This window comes from Leopardus geoffroyi, chromosome B2 (genome assembly GCF_018350155.1).
Source record: "Leopardus geoffroyi isolate Oge1 chromosome B2, O.geoffroyi_Oge1_pat1.0, whole genome shotgun sequence".
In the NCBI taxonomy this organism is placed as follows: Eukaryota; Metazoa; Chordata; class Mammalia; order Carnivora; family Felidae; genus Leopardus; species Leopardus geoffroyi.
The window spans coordinates 140,047,628-140,063,833 of NC_059332.1; the positions used below are offsets into that span (position 1 = coordinate 140,047,628).

At 41.4% G+C, this 16,206-nt stretch overlaps 1 protein-coding gene across 1 annotated transcript in view; it reads right to left on the reverse strand.

The window, feature by feature from the left end:
* Window positions 1-278: 278 nt before the first annotated feature.
* The window catches only part of NOX3 (NADPH oxidase 3), a 63,192-nt gene continuing 47,264 nt past the window's right edge, over window positions 279-16,206 (reverse strand). Inside the window, exons 12-13 of the mRNA XM_045500121.1 lie at window positions 12,082-12,206; window positions 279-1,370 (exon numbers count right to left, since the gene is read on the reverse strand). Coding sequence (XP_045356077.1) covers window positions 1,244-1,370; window positions 12,082-12,206 — 252 coding nt within the window. The 3' untranslated portion in view covers window positions 279-1,243. The remainder of the gene's footprint in view (window positions 1,371-12,081; window positions 12,207-16,206) is intronic.

Sequence of the window (16,206 nt, forward strand, 5' to 3'; positions counted from 1 at the left end):
GGAACATTTTGGCGGGAAAATAGCTGCATGGTAAAAATAGATTGCTTCAGTGGGAGTATACAATTAAGAAGAAATTCCCAGTATATTTGTGGGGCAGAAGTTGAGTTGGGGCTTAAGTGTCAAGATGATCATAGATCAAAATGTGACAGTAGGGGCCCCTGACTGGCTCAGTTGGTAGAGCATGTGACTCTTGATCTCAGGGTTGTGAGTTCAAGCCCCAGGTTGGGTGTAGAGCTTACTTACAAAGAAAAAAGAAAAAAGAGAAAGAAAAAAAAAGTCCGCATTAAAAGAGAATCAGAAAGAAATATGGAAGGAAGGAAAGAGAGGCAAATATAGAATTTAGTTGTATTGAAAAGCATGGCACATGAGATCTAAAAAACTCACTTTTCCCCCCAATACTAGTCATGTATCTATTAGAATATTATGTCTCATTTTAGGCAACACATTTCAAAAGGATGTGAAGGAATGGAAACAGATTTGAAGAAGAGCACCAAGAATGATTGAAGGACTAGAATATATATCCTAGGCTGAAAGGTTAAGAATTTAGTATTGTTTGGACTAGAAAAGGGATAGGTAAGAGATGATTTTATCACTTTCAAGATATAAAGGGTTTTCGTGAAAGGTAACCCCCATTGGTGATTTCTCAGGTCTATAGAGGATGAAAAGAAAGCACAAAGAAGCTTAAGATTAAGCAGAAAAGATCACGTTTGGATACAAGGCAGATGTCTCTGCCATCAGGGTGACAGAAATATGAAACAACTTCTAAAGGAGACTCTGAGCCAGGCAGCCATATCAGTCTCCATATTGGATGCACTGCTGAACATGAAAACAAGTTTGAGAACAATGACGTCTATCAGGGGTCAGCAAACTTACCACCTGCAGGCCAAACCTGGAACATCATCTGATTTGGGGACAGCCCATGAGCTAAGAATGACTTTTACATTTTTAAATCATTAGAAACAAATCAAAAGAAGGTTCCATGACAAAAGGGACTTACATAAAATTCTACTTCAATGCCCATAAATAAAGTTTTATTGGAACACAGCCATGCCCATACCTTGACGTACTGTTTGTGGCTATTTTGATGCATTAGAATGGCAGAGTAGAGTAGTTGTTACTGAGATCATATGGTCTGTAGAATCTAAAATAATTACTATATAGCCCTTTACAGGAAACATTTCCTGAGCGCTGACCTATGTGATTGTAGCCACGTATGTAATACACGGAATTTTTTCTCCGAAGTCTAGAAGCTTTCTTTGTGGTAATAAAAATGGACCCCCCTGGGGTCGGCTGAGGAATACAAGCGGCACATCCTTTGAAGCATCTTGGAGAGAGCCTTGGGTCCACAGAAGAACACGCCAATGTTGCTGCTGTAGTAGGGTAAAACAAGGAAAGAGTGTGTTATGCGGAGGCAAGGCTGGCCAGAAACTATGATGGACTGACACAGCTAGGGAAGTGGTTGGGGTTGTGACTTTCCTTTTCTCTGCTCACTTCCTTTTCCTTAGATCTCTTTCCTACTCTCGGTACCATGCTTCCCCACAGTTTCCAGAATCTTGTTAGACCCTAAGTCACACAGGCTGGAACCAAGAGGCTTTGACGAGCAGGGCCCTGCTGACTGGGGAGAGGGTGTCAATAACAGAGGTGCTGTCTCTTGAATTTCTGGTCAGGTGACCCTGATTGACCTCCTCCTGGATGGGTGGCTGGAATGTGAGGGGCCTGCTCTGCTTCACTCATCACTGTCATCCCAGAGCCTGGAATACTGCTTGGCATATAGTAGGAAATACACATTTGTTGAGTATTGAGCTCTGTTGATTATCACCTGCACGGTCTTGGGTAAGACCCGGGATTCCAGTCTCTGCATGCGTAAAACAAAGAGGCTAATGGCTACATCACATGTTTTCTTAAGAACAAAATGGGATAGTGCATTCAAGAAGGTTTTAGGAGTGTTAGTTATTATGAATATCTTGTTCAGCCCTGCCTTTTTATATAGATAATAAGATTTTTGCTAAAGTGATAGCAACTTAGTTTATTTCTGCTGTTGGGATGCCTTTGGTTTTCAAAGAAGGCCAAAGAGAAGAATCGGAAAGGAAGAAGAGACATTGTTGAAAATGGAGTCACCCAAAAGTCGTCATCTCTAGTCATGGCATTTCAGAAAACTGTGTTGAAGAGGTATTTTGCATATAGTGGCCGTCCCGGGGTTGTTCAAATCCCTTGGAACCATGACTGCCAGCTTTGCTTGTAGACAAACAACCCACCGGTGCAAGGATTCGGGTTGTCTCTGAAAGTCAGGTGCAGACAGTCTCTCAAGGGACTTATGGGCCATGTTTTCCTTTGTCTTCCAATGTTCTACACCTTGTAGCATTTTTCCAGTCTCTGGCACAAGTTGAATTAGTTACTTTAGTCTAAAGCAAAAGTTCTCGTACTTTGCGTAAAATCACCTAGGCAGATTGTTAAAACACAGATTCCCAGGTTTGAATCCAAGGAATGCATTGTGAGCAAAGCCCCCAGATAATCCCGAAGCACATGTTCCCATGAGCCACACTTTGAGAAACACTGGCTTGGAGAAATTCCTGGGGCTCTAGGTCCAGCCCAGTGAATACCTCTCCTTCTTCATAGCTGCCTTTTGTTGGGAAGTTTGCCTATAGCCTTGTTCTCCTTAGCTTGCATGTTAACATGCTTCTCTGCCATGTGACCAATCCACATTTTAATTATGCATTCCAGGACCGTAATAACCATGGTAGAAATTGATGGTTCAATTACATTTCAAACTCTAGCTTCAAAGGAACTTATCAAGTGGACTCATTTGTAAATGACAATATGTTTAAAATATCTAAGTAGTATTTTTGAAGGCATTATTCCCATGGCTACATTTAAGAAAGTGCCTTTTTAGAAAATATTTTCCACTGAGAAATACGAGTTTATGACTTAATGAAGCAACTTTACAGTATTTGTGGGAATTGAAGGCACTGGTTAAGAACGCTCTTGGTTCCACCACTTTGTTGCTGAGGGGACTTGGGCACATTAACTATCTCCTCAAAGCCCATTTCCTGATCTGTGAAATGGGGTGCATTATGATACGTAGCTCCTAGAACCTCGGAGGGGATCAGACAAGACATGGCAGATCCAGCCTTCCACCCCGTGCTTGGCACAAGGTGAACTTCCGTAACAGCTTACGCTGTGACCGTCGTCATTACGGGTGTCTGGGTTGGCTCCGCAGAGCTGAACAGAAGAGGTGATGTGGACTGTTATCCCAACGATGATGACAGTCTTCCTGGATCGGCACTCCAGCCCTGGGTTGTTTGAATTCTGGAGTGACACATTTTGAACGATAGATGGGTCAGGCAAAACTCTTTCCGGCGAGGAGTCACAGCTTGGCTTTGTGTCTGATGCCCAGAGGTATCCTTGCATCTAGGTTCAAAGGCTCTGTTATGGGTGGTGATATTTTTCTGTCCATGGAGGCGTCACCAAAGAGATTGCCCACTGGCCCATTCCCAACAGGCTAACATTGCCCTTTCGTTTGCAGCCACAGTGACTGTTTGCAGGTCCCGAGGACATCCTTTGATGCTCTGCCTTTAAGACTCCATTTCAAAGGATTCTGATCGCCAGTGGCCAGGTGTACCACTGGTGTCCCCAGCAGTTCACAGCAATGCTGCCTCTTTTGAAGTTATAGCTATTACTCTGCACAGCTAAGTACACACTCTTCTGTATTCATGGAGCCGTCATGGTTATGCAGTCGCCAAGAAGTCTCACAAAGGCCACTCATTATCTGCCTTCTGCTGAGGCAGAACGGCCAGCCCTTCACTAACACTCTGTGCGTCACTGTCCCCACACATGACAGTCTTGCGCTTGCCGTGCTTACCCTTCTCGGCATTTTGTGGTTTCCAGTATGGAGATTTCTGGTCACGAATGCACACTGTGTGAATCAGAGCCGAGAAGCCGCACAAAGTGGTTCAGGCACAGATGTGGCAGTATTTTTTTTTTGTTGTTGTTTTTTCTTTTATGAGGCAATGGACAAGTGCAACAGAACCCTAATGGGGTTGGTAAAGAAAAAATTCTTCTATAAAGTTTAATTACCCCCTATTGCTTAGAATTAAAAAAAAAAAAGGGAGAGAGATTCTCCATAAAAGAAGTATAAAAACACAAGGCATTATTTTCCAGTTTACAGCCTTCAAGCTGTAGAACTTGCACATGAATGAGGGGTTGGATCCAGGACAACATTAGCGGCATCGATCAGTCTGGGCTGCTGACTTTGATGCGAAAAGGACAAATTTTACACGAGCTGCAAGGATGGTTAACATTAGCAGTATTATTTTTAGCTCTGATAAACAGTAAAGAAAATCCTTCTGTCCCCCTCTTATTTGCTAAATAACTGTTGTGCTCTTTTCTGTGGGGTTGATGCATTTTTCAAAAACAGTTCAGCGACGCCATGCATGAAAGGCATCCAAAATGTCACCCACCAGGAGATTTCTGCTCAGCAGATAAATGGGAGAGTGGGTGTGCCTGGGAGTAATCCCACCGTCTTGCTGGCTTCCCAGGTTCTGCTGCCTTGAGCCCTCCTCTCTTTAAATTGTATGTTTGTTTTTATGTGTTGGCTTTTATGCTTGGTAAGTTATAACCCTGTAGGGGCAGACCCTAAACCCCATTTAAAAAAAAATCAAACTACTTTATACCCTGAGTGCATTCTGCAAATAAAATCGATAAACAGAAGCTTCCCGTGGATTTATGGAGGCTTAGGAAGAAGACAAGGAAGGCTACAAACTTGGTATCAGACAATGGACACGACTTCTGGTTAATCTTTCCTCGTGAGTGTTTTTCACTAGAAATTCCTCCAAATGATTCATTGTATAATTATATTTTCTACAACACCTTCTTTTCACAACCACAGATGATAATTGTGTTGGCCAGCTTTTTTGAAAACCCATCTCCCGGTTGATTTGTAGCAGCCTGCTCTGTTACTTTTCTCCGCATCCTAATTACTCGGTGGTTCATCAGGAGCTACGAAGGTCCCTAACGGTGCTCGCTCACTGCTGAGAACTGACTTGCTGTTCCCACCAGCTCCGTTTTCTTTGGAAAGAGCTAGGAATTCGGTCCCAGCTTCCACAACCTTCTCTTCGTCCCTTCTCTTGCTGATGCTGGCTCCTGTGTTCAGCTCTGCAGAGCACAGATCAAGTTGCTGCCCTTGAGGATGGCCATGGTCAAGTAGAAAGTGAAATAAAAGATAAAAGTAGTCGTCTCGTAGCATTGGATTCCAGGGAAGGGTGGACCTATTTTTCTGCCAACCCTTCCAGATAAAACACTACAGTATATATACCTTCATCCAGAAATATCCTAATATATTCGTCATATCTAATGATTTTCGAGGCAACGTCATCAAAGACACTTTGCAGAATGACAGATCCACTTGTACTCACCCCCCTCCCTAATCTTTACTACCGCGAATAGAGTAAAGCCAGTGATTTCCACTGAATCTTCACTTGACTATATGGCTGGATGTCCTCTGGTGGGAAGGTACGACTGAAATATGCTAACAACATCCCAGTCATAAGTTAATGGTGGCTTTACTCTTCTCATAAAGCTATAATTTATCATGAGTGGGATTTCCACCGAAGCCTCTTCCTTTGGGTATTCTGAACATTTTAGTCATACAATGAATGTTTAGAATATCCTATTAGATAGAGGGTCCTGTATGCTATAATCAGAATGTTAATTTCTTAAAAATATCATTTAAAAACATTTTGCACATATGCATGTACAAATGAGAATTGGAGAGTGTGCACACAAGCAAATGTGGTTCCAGATGGACACATTTACTCAATTTAGTCTAAAGGTATTTTTACAGTTCTGAAAACAATGGGTGGTCTAAAATACATTTGTGCAATATGGATTAGAATCTCCCAATCATATGGTAAGTCGGCACCTTTCTTTATTTATCGTTGGGTTGGATTGAACAGTTCTAACAAATGGTAGTGCTCTTTTACTCTTTATTTATTCCTTCCAGATAAGAGAAACACTTCTACTCAAGTTACGAAGAAATGGCCGAATCTCCAAAGTTTTTATGATGATTAATTACATAAAGTTCTACATCTCCATGGCACGGGGAGTTATCCGCAGATAAGCCAAAAGTGGCAAACGATAAATACGATGTGAAATGGAAGAGCAAAGAGTGAAGTCTTATGGAAAATCATTTTACCCAATTAATTAAAAAACGAGTGGTCCAGAAACCCAGACGGTTTAGTATGCGCACAATGTGTGTTTATCAAAAAAGTAGCTAGATGCGGCAAAGATATATTTATTTTCATTCTTTGTACCTTCTTGGAAACGATTCCCTGATTTTCTGAATATTTGTTAAAACTTGGGAACATATTGAGAATGTTTACAAAAATTGACATACAGCTTCCATTTTTGTGAAAGAGACACATTTCTATAGATTACTAAGACATGACTATCAATGCATGTGTTTTTAAAGAAAAATTTTAATGCATTTTACTTATTTTTGAGACAGAGAGAGACAAAGCATGAGCAGGGGAAAGGCAGAGAGAGAGAGAGGGAGACGCAGAATCTGAAGCAGGCTCCAGGTTCTGAGCTGTCAGCACAGAGCCCGACGCGGGGCTCGAACTCACGGACTGTGAGATCGTGACCTGAGCAGAAGTCGGTCGCTTAACTGACTGAGCCACCCAGGCGCCCCTCAATGCACATGTTTAATTAACAAACCCTATTTTAGTTGGGAGAATGGTTTTCACTGGTTTGTGGTTGAAGTGCTTTTCTGTGCTTGTCCAGCTTAAGCAGTGGACACAAGTGTCACATGCCTATGAGTTTGGGCACATCAATCAAAGGTCTCCTTTCTATACATCCACGTATTAGTTGTTGCTCTTCCTCTGAAACTATGCTTGTGTTCTGTAATATAGCTGACACAATTACAAAAATTCATTGCAGGTAAAAAACAATAGAACGCACTTTTGCATTTTCTACTTTCGGTCTTTGATGTCTTTTTAATATTTTCCTCCCTCTTCCTTATTTGTATTCATTTTGGCGCCCATCAATTTGTTTCTCTATTACTGTTATTTTTGCAATTTTCTGGTTCCTTTGGAACTTGCACTATTCTCTTTGATCTGCTTCCCTCCAAGCTTTATTTTTGGTGCTGTTTTTCACGTTCTGTAAAAAAAAATATTTTTGCCCCTCTTCCCTTTCTTCTTTTGATTTAACTCCTTCTTCTTAGAACCAGAATGAACTCCAGCTTTGAGTGAACAGGTAAATGTTTTTAAAAGAGTAAGCCCTAAGAATCCTTGGCTTCGTGCTGATGAATAGAAATGGTTGAGAGCCTACTTCAAAGGCCCTCAAGAACAAAGAACCTTTTCTGAGGCCAATTCTTCCTGACCCATCTTTGCCAAAAGATATGAGCTAATGACAGGAAAAGCCTGTCTTGTAAGAGTAGCCAACGAGGCTTGGGAACAAACATATCCTTGACATAATCGAGGAAAAACATACTGTTTATCTCTTTAATAACCATCCTGAAGAAAATTAATGTTACTTTGTCCTTTGTGCGGAACAATAATTGGATTGTGTGTTTCATTTATATCTGGACAAAGGCCAGGATATTGAAATACTTCTCAAAATTAGATTTTCTTGTTTAAAAATTAGATTTTATTGGCATTCTCTTTCTGAGATTTCTTCATTAAAAGCTTCATTAAACATAAATCTTCTTTTACACAGCAGAAAGCAAAATTATTTTAAGGAGGTCATTTTAAAAGCCTTTTGGAAGGAGGGTGCTAAGCTCTTTACCGGTGACTTGGACCGAGGAGCTGGCATTCCAGGGAAAAAATGATCATTGATCTTTGCCTACGTGTGTCTGATGTTAATTACATTGACAGTTGAAGCGATATAACAAGTTGTGTTCTAGTGTCTAAGGCTCTTACAAATACACTATTTTTAAAATTTGGGGCTGGGAAGTGTGCTGTAGAGGCTTGATTCAGTGACAAGGCCTTAGGTGGCCTCTTTTACTCTGGGGGAGATGAAGTCAACCATCAGGAAGAGTTTACATAGCTCATGTGCTGAAAAGTTCAACTGGGTTTTAAGTACATTTACACACTAAACTTTGATTACAGCTTCTGAAAAGGAACGAGCACTCTCCTCCCAAGGGCAACGAGAGAAGTGCCAAGTACGTGGTTCTCCTGCCTCCATATTGTTTTCTACTCCTCACTCTCTGACACCTGGACAGACTCACTTCCTAGCACTGCCTGCCATAATTGTTTGGGCAGAGTTTGTGCAAATTCAGTTCTGCTCTTGGTCTCCTGGTGCTGTTTCTGGCTCACACCTTTCTGAGGGAAGGGAGATAGTTAAATGGTTTGGTTTGAAAGGTCTTCCCCACTGGGCCGCAAACTTCAGGTATAACAAAAATAAAGAAATACAACGTAACAAGTCAATAAGGGGCAATCATAACAAGGAGTGGTCTTATCTATAAGAACTCAAAGCAAAGATATATGTGTCTGTGTCAAAAGCCTGCAAGTAGGAACATTCATCCTATAATTGAAAACAAAGTGTAGAACATTTATCAAATGAATAGATGTTTTTCTCCAAAAGGAGAAAATACCAACCAAAAAAATCTGGTCATGATTGTAACATATGCTCTTGTAACATTTTGTTAGTTTTCTACTTATAATCTTTTTAAAAACCCACAGATAAAATGATCCAATCTTTGCCTCTGGACAAGCACCCAGTGGGTATGAGATGAAAAGTGGTGATTTTCAGGTCTCAGAGGAGGCTGGGGGTCTAAGAGGGGGGACTGGGCGTTGAGTAGGCAGCTCACACGAATCAGATTCTGAGGCTCCAGAAGCTGGGATGGGTTCAAAGCACCACGTTTAGCGAGGATGGGGCACGGGAACTGGATTGTAGGCCAAGTGTCAGGCCAAAAGTCAAGGCAAGTAGTAAAATGGAGCTGGTGGGTTTCAGGAGTGGTGCCTGGAGAGTCCCAAGACCACTTGCTGTGGCCTTGTCCAGCTCTTACCGGTCAGCTGAGGCCAAGCCTGAGGGTAGAAGTGATTGCGCAGCTGGTCACCTCCCTCTCTCCCTTAGCCCTGAAGTTAAAGGTTAAGCTTTTCCTTGCCTCTCTTGTTGGAAATCTTTTACTCTCAGCACGATTCAAGGTCAGGAGAAGGTTCCCACTGCTTCCTTCCTGGGCTGATGCAGGCGTGGTGTGGTAGGAGTCCGGAGCCTCCGCAGTGACTGCTCTTGGTTTGGGCCTGGGGTTATAGGGCAGGCTGCCATGGCACAGGGTATAGAGGGTTGGCTGGGGGTCTCAGAGTTTGAACTGGATGGGTTATGAACCTTGGACATGGTCACCCCTTCTACACACCCCTCCTTATCATACCTTCTTCAAACAGCTGGTCTGGGGGAAGTCTCACAAATTCAGTGACAATTAATAAAAAAAAGAAAGTGGAACAGCTCTGGCACAAAGAGAGTATAAGAAAGAGCAACCAAACTGACCAAAAGATGAATAATATTCACCAGAAGAGTATTCCAAAGGGCAGAAAACCTTCTAGGGAATTAGAGAAGGTTTCATGAGGCAATGACCCTGATGACAGAAGACCACAACTGCAAGGAGAGATGGAAACAAGGAGTTAGTCAGAGAGATGCCAGTAGATTTTAATTTACTCTTCATGGTTCAATACTGATAAAGTGGACAGAAGAAAGGTCAGGGTGTAGAAGATGTAAATGACATGATTAATCTGATAGCTATGAGTTATTTATATTAAACTCTCTGATGTGCACACAGAGAAAATATTGTCCTCTCCTCCAAATATGGCGGTTCCTTGAACTCTGGTCCTTCTGAATTTGCTTCTTTGTCCATCTCGTCCAGTTTCATGGCTCTAACACAGTTCGCATCTGACATCTCCACGTGCGTATCTCCAGCCTGAATTCCTCTGACTCCTGACTCATATTCACCTGCTTACTTGAAATCTCCACTTGGATGTACAATAGGGATCTCACATTAACATGGCACAAAAAGGAACTCTTGATACCCTTTGCTTTCAAAGTTGCTTTTCTTAGTCATCCCCGAATGAGTAAGGGTAACTCCATTCTAGCTCGGGTCATGCCAGTCTCCCATCGAATCCACCAACAAGCCATGTCAGCTCTACCTTCACAAAATACCAGCATCCAACTGCCTCTCAGCACCTGCTCTGTCCTAATCCAAGCCACTACCTCTGTTTACCTCCTCTCGGGGCTCTCCTCTTCTGCCCGAGGGCACTTACAATCTATTCTCTCACAATAGCCAGCAGTGATCTCATTAAACATAAGACAGATCATGTCACTCTTCTGTTGAAACCTTTAAGTGACTTCTCTTCTCAGAATAAAATCCAAAGCCTCACAATGGTCTGTAAAAGTCCCCCAGTTACCTCTCCTATATGCCTTCTGCTACTCTTCTTCTTACCTACTCTATTCCACCCTTACTGGCCTCATGGATCATGCCAGGAACAGTGCTGCCTCAGGGTCTTGGCACATGCTGTCCTTCTGCTCTTTCCCTGTTAGCTACATGGCATACTCCCTCACTTCCTTGGCCTTTCCTCAAATGTGGAAACTGCTCTTTAAACAAAGACAGTTAGAAGACGTACTGACTTTCAAGAGCCATAGATGATGGGGATTCAAAACAAAAACCAACTTACGGGACATAGAATAACAATGATAACTATTTGCATTAGTGCTTCGCATTTTACCAAGCTATATATTTTTTAAATTCTGAAAAAAATACTGTGACTGCATGGTATTGTCCATGGTTTACTAAGGTCATAGAGCCAGTAACTTCTAGAATCAGAAAACAGAGACTTCACTACCATCTTGTGGCCCCAGAGCAAATGCTCGTCCTTCTCTACATTGAAGTTTATTACGTAATGATAATAATATAATATAATATAATATGTTATTTCTTATAATATATTATAATATATATTATATTATTATATAATATATATATTATGTATTATATTATATTATATATTACAATTAATATACAATATATATTAATAATTAATATTAATTATATTATAATTATATTTATATTATTATAATAATTATAATTATTAATATTATAATATTAATTAATATATATTAATATATTAATATTAATTACTATATTAATATATAATATATATTATATATTACATATATAATATATATTATATGTGTTAAATATATAACATATATTATATATATAATATAAATTATATAACATATAAACATATAAACATATAAACATATAAATTATATATGTTAAATTTATATATATATAATATAAATTATATAACATATAACATATAAACATATAAACATAAATTATATATGTTAAATATATAATATATATTATATATATTAACATTATATATATAATATATATTATAATATATATATAATAATATATATGTATATAATATAATAATGATGATGATTATGATAGCCGCTAACACTGCTGAATTCACTCCTTTAGATGCTTTATATGTCTTCACACACTTAACCCTCACGGAAGCCTGGGAGGTAAGCACTGTTAATAGTTGCAATTTACGCAGGAGACTAAGTCCGTGGTAGGATAAATAACTCGTCCAACTAAGTAGGTGATAATGGCAGAGCCAGGATTTACACCCAAGATCTCAGGCTCCAGATCCCGAGTCTTTCACCGCCATAGTAAATCTCTGCTTGGTCTCATAACATTTTTTGTCTGCTTTGCTAAACATATGAGATACATTTTACAGTTGGACATACGTGAATTCTCCAGTTGGGCAAGTTGAGATCAACCGTGTTCACTGGACATTTCTTCAAGACGTAGGTAGTTTAAGAAATACCATCTTTCATTGAGTTTACGTGGGAAAAATTTCAGCGCAATTGCTAATATTTAAATGTTGTAAGCCAGTCAAGCAGAGGTCCGTGGTTCCTGGAAAACCCTATGACCACCACTTCTCAGGTTGATGTTTATCTCTAAACAAGGTGCCCAAGGTGCCCACTACTGCGCCTGAAGCAGCCTGCACCCTAGACTTTTCCACTTGAGCAGCAACCTCCTGCGAGGCTCCCACAGGCAGAGGAAAGAGAGCGCCTTACCTGGGATGGGTGTAGGCCATCTGCCGGAACTCGTGGTTCCAGTCTGGTCTTCCATAGAACGTTTTCTGCTTTAACCCCGTGATCACATCAGTATTTGCATCCCAATGTAAAGCTATGTGAACAGCCTAAAAGAAAAATTATGCTATCAGGTGACACTTACCGAAACAAACAAACAAACAAAACCAAAAAAACAAAAAAACCCCATGGAAACGTGCTACTAAAGATGAGGTAATTATGTTCCTTTGCAGATGTAATACTCGAAAAATTTCTTCATGGGGCTGGAAATGCTTATCATTATTATCAGAAATCACTGCTTTTGCATTTTGGGATAGGCATCACATCTCATTTATCTTTGTATTCTGCCTGGGGCGCTACTGAAACACAGGGCCTTCGCCATGGTCAATGTGCGATAACGTGAGCCTGGAAAGATTTTTCTTTGCAAGGCTGAGAGCGATACAGTAAATATGGGTAAAGGAAAGCAAGCGTTAAGCTACTTCCTTTTTTCTGCCAAACTTCTCAAAAATTAATCTCTACCCCTGTCCCCATTCACTTACTTATTAAACCTCAGGATTTGAGAATGGCCCTTCCAGATTAAAATGATGGGAAATGTCCAGGAAGAAGCTGGATCTGACAATCAGATTCGCCTACCGGGTTGAGATAGTTTGAAGTGTACCATCCAGGCTCAATGCTGGGAGGATGCTGAGTCTGGCAGACGAACCACGATGGCCAAGCACAGCAAGTGCATTGGTTGGAGCTCTGTGCCCAACCGTTTATCTTCAAATTAGATGCACCCAGGCATCGGGTAAGTAGTGGTCGATAAATAAGAGGCTGGGGCACAGGACCGTCTACTGAGGATTTCTCCCCACCAGTTTGGCTAACAAGTGCTTACCCCAGGTTCCTGCTGCACACCTGGCCTCCCAGGCTGGCCTCATCAGGCTAGGAAAGCAGCCCGAGATAGGGTGGGTGAGCAGAAAACAATGGAGGCACCCCAATGGGCCAGTAGGTGGATGGCCCACAATGGTAGAATCGCAGAAACCCCGGCTGCAGGAGGTTGCCATCAGGCAAGTCTGACTCCAGGTGGCCGGGATCCCATTGGAATCGAGTTTGGGAATAGCCACTCCAGGAGAGGGAGCAATAATGAGAGGATGGTGGGATCCTCTTCTGGGGCAGGTTTATTAAGAGGAGGAGTGAAGCATGAAGTATTAGGGAAGAGCTCAGGAGTGAGAACTGAGGTGGTAGTTGGGGATTGAGCCTCAAAAACTCGCAGAAGCCCTGTTATCAGAACTGGAACTCCAGGTCAGAGGGAGCGGTGTCAGCCTCCGGATTAGAGTGGCAGCATTGCACCCCCCACAGCCCTCTTGCTTAACAGTAGGATTGACTGGAGCCAGATAGTGAGTTGGTTTCAGCTGTGAGCAAATAAGAAGGCAGAGGCAACCAATTTACCTTTGACCAGGTGCCACATCTAAACACCAACCCTGGGCTGCGCTCCTTGGCTTCTCCACCAACCACATGGCTGAACATCTCCTTGATTTTATATGCATTGTATAATCCTGTTTCTTCTACTTCTCTCCGACTCTTCTTTTCATTCAAAGATGAAATGTTACATTTGTTTTCCTATGACATTCTCCTGCCTCACAATACAGCTGCCTTCCCAGTCCGTAGTCACTTCTGGGCACTTCTCTCCAAAGAACTTTCATTTTCATGGTCCCAATTAGCATAGTCTATAAAGATCACTCCAAACTTTCTCCCCCATGCCCTCATCTTCCTGTCTGGGTAGAGTCCTGGGACTTGAACTCCCCAAGCATATTTTTATGTAGAATTTTTTGTGTCCCTTCAAACTGATCATTGTAGCCAAAAATGAATCTTCAGATATTTTGTGACTTCAATTTACTTCCACATACAGTTGTTGCGCGATTGCTATAAGCAGGAATGAGTGGGCGGTACAAAAAGAAATAGAGAAGGTCTATGCTCTGTGAGGAACTAGTCATCAAAGGAAGGGCAAGCCCAAGTGCACAACTACAACGACATAAGTCAGACCACAATCCTGTTTAACTAGAGACAGAAACAAAGTGCTCTGGAGAAGTAAACAAATTACCCTGCTGAAGCCCCGAGTCACTTTGACCAAGACGACTGGGGATGGCCATACAGGGAGTGGGGCTTTAAAGAACCATGCCACTCAGTAGGCAGCGGGGAGGACAGAAGACATGAAGTGATTGCCAGGGAGAGGGAACAGAGAGGGAAAACCTGTAGGCATGCAAATACGAGCCATTGTTCAGTGGCTCCCATGCCTGAGGAGCCCAGAGGGGCATGATGGGAATGGAATGGAACAAGTCCTTTGCCATCAGGTCAGGAAGGGCCTTCAAGCAGCTGCTAAGAAGCTTGGGCATTATTTAATAGAAAAAAGGGCCCTTTTCTACTTAGGTTAGTGGTACTGTGGAACTACCAATCGGTGATGTTCAAACATTTGGAATTATATTTGTTCCATATTTCTCAGCCCGACGTTCAATTAATCTCCCAAACCCTGTTGATTTGCCCTTCATAATACCTTTTCCATCTGTCCCTTCTGTTCTTGTCATTCTGCCACTTTGAGGTTGTTGAATTCAGCTTAACAATTGGCTACTTCTAAAACAGCCTTTTGATTCCTCGCTGACAGAATGGACCAATTATTTTTTCCTGGAATTTGAGCATCTAAAGAGTTTCAACATGTCACGACAAAAATTTAGGAACACGTCTATTTTAATTTACTTGTATTCAGAAAAAAAGTGTATCTTACAGCACACTTTTAGAGGAGGCAGAGATAGGACGGGGCAGAGTTGTACTGTCACAAAAATCAAACAGAACCTCAGTCTCAAGACTCCCAAATGACTAGAAATTCCTGGATGGACACTTGAAATCAATTCACTTTAATTTTTTTTTTTTTTTTTAACGTTTATTTATTTTTGGGACAGAGAGAGACAGAGCATGAACGGGGGAGGGGCAGCGAGAGAGGGAGACACACAGAATCGGAAACAGGCTCCAGGCTCTGAGCCATCAGCCCAGAGCCCGACGCGGGGCTCGAACTCCCGGACCGCGAGATCGTGACCTGGCTGAAGTCGGACGCTTAACCGACTGCGCCACCCAGGCGCCCCGAAATCAATTCACTTTAGAAGCTGAAAGCAAGCACGGTACTTGAAAGTAAAAAACAAAGGCCGTGTCTGTACTTCATCAAATGGATCATTAGTCAAAAATCCCATTTGAATAAGGAAAATGTTTGTTTGGAAAACATAATTAACACTATTTAATTCATTAAGATGTTTTAGGCCTAGTTCCCAAGGAACCTGTCTTTCAAACCACCCCAGAGGAATAAATATTTAAGGCCTCCTGCAAATAAGACCCTAAAAACTCATTTAGCTACTGAATTTCAAGCTCGGTCTTACTGGAATTTCAGAGTCAAATTTCACTGATCTCTTGTGGGGTCTGCATGTGCGTGTGTGAGTGTGTGTGTGTGTGTGTGTGTGTGACAGAGAGAGAGAGAGAGAGAGAGAGAAGGAGGGGGAGAGAAGAAGGACTGGGAGGCAGAGGGCAGGAGCGCCCAACACCCACCCTCAGGAGCACATTCATTTGTAAATTTAGTGATTAATGCAAATCTTGGCTCAAACATACTTTCCTTAAAGTAAATATCAATCCAAGCAGCTATGAAAGTGCTGATTAGAACATAAAGTTTCATAAACCTAGGGATCACTTCATTGTTAGCTTCCATATTTGAGGAGCTAAAAAAAATTTAGAACTTAGTAGTTATCATTCAATATTACCAACACTGAAATACTACCCTAGCGTGATATTTTGATATACACTATTTTTGGGAAGCTCCACCTTAATATTTCATTAATACAATATGCTTCCAAACACCTGCCACAACAGAAGACCACCTTGATCTTAGGTGAATAAACATATGTGCACACGATTTCTAAGAATGCCTTAAGAAAAAGAAGTCTCTAGATAAATCATGTATTCGTAATGATGATTTTCTGTAGACATTCACATACTTTACAACACAAAAGGTTGAATGTAAACACTTGCGAGTTTTTTCTATTTAACTCTGAATAGCTGAAAGCATAGAATTAGACCCAATCAGGAGCTGAACAA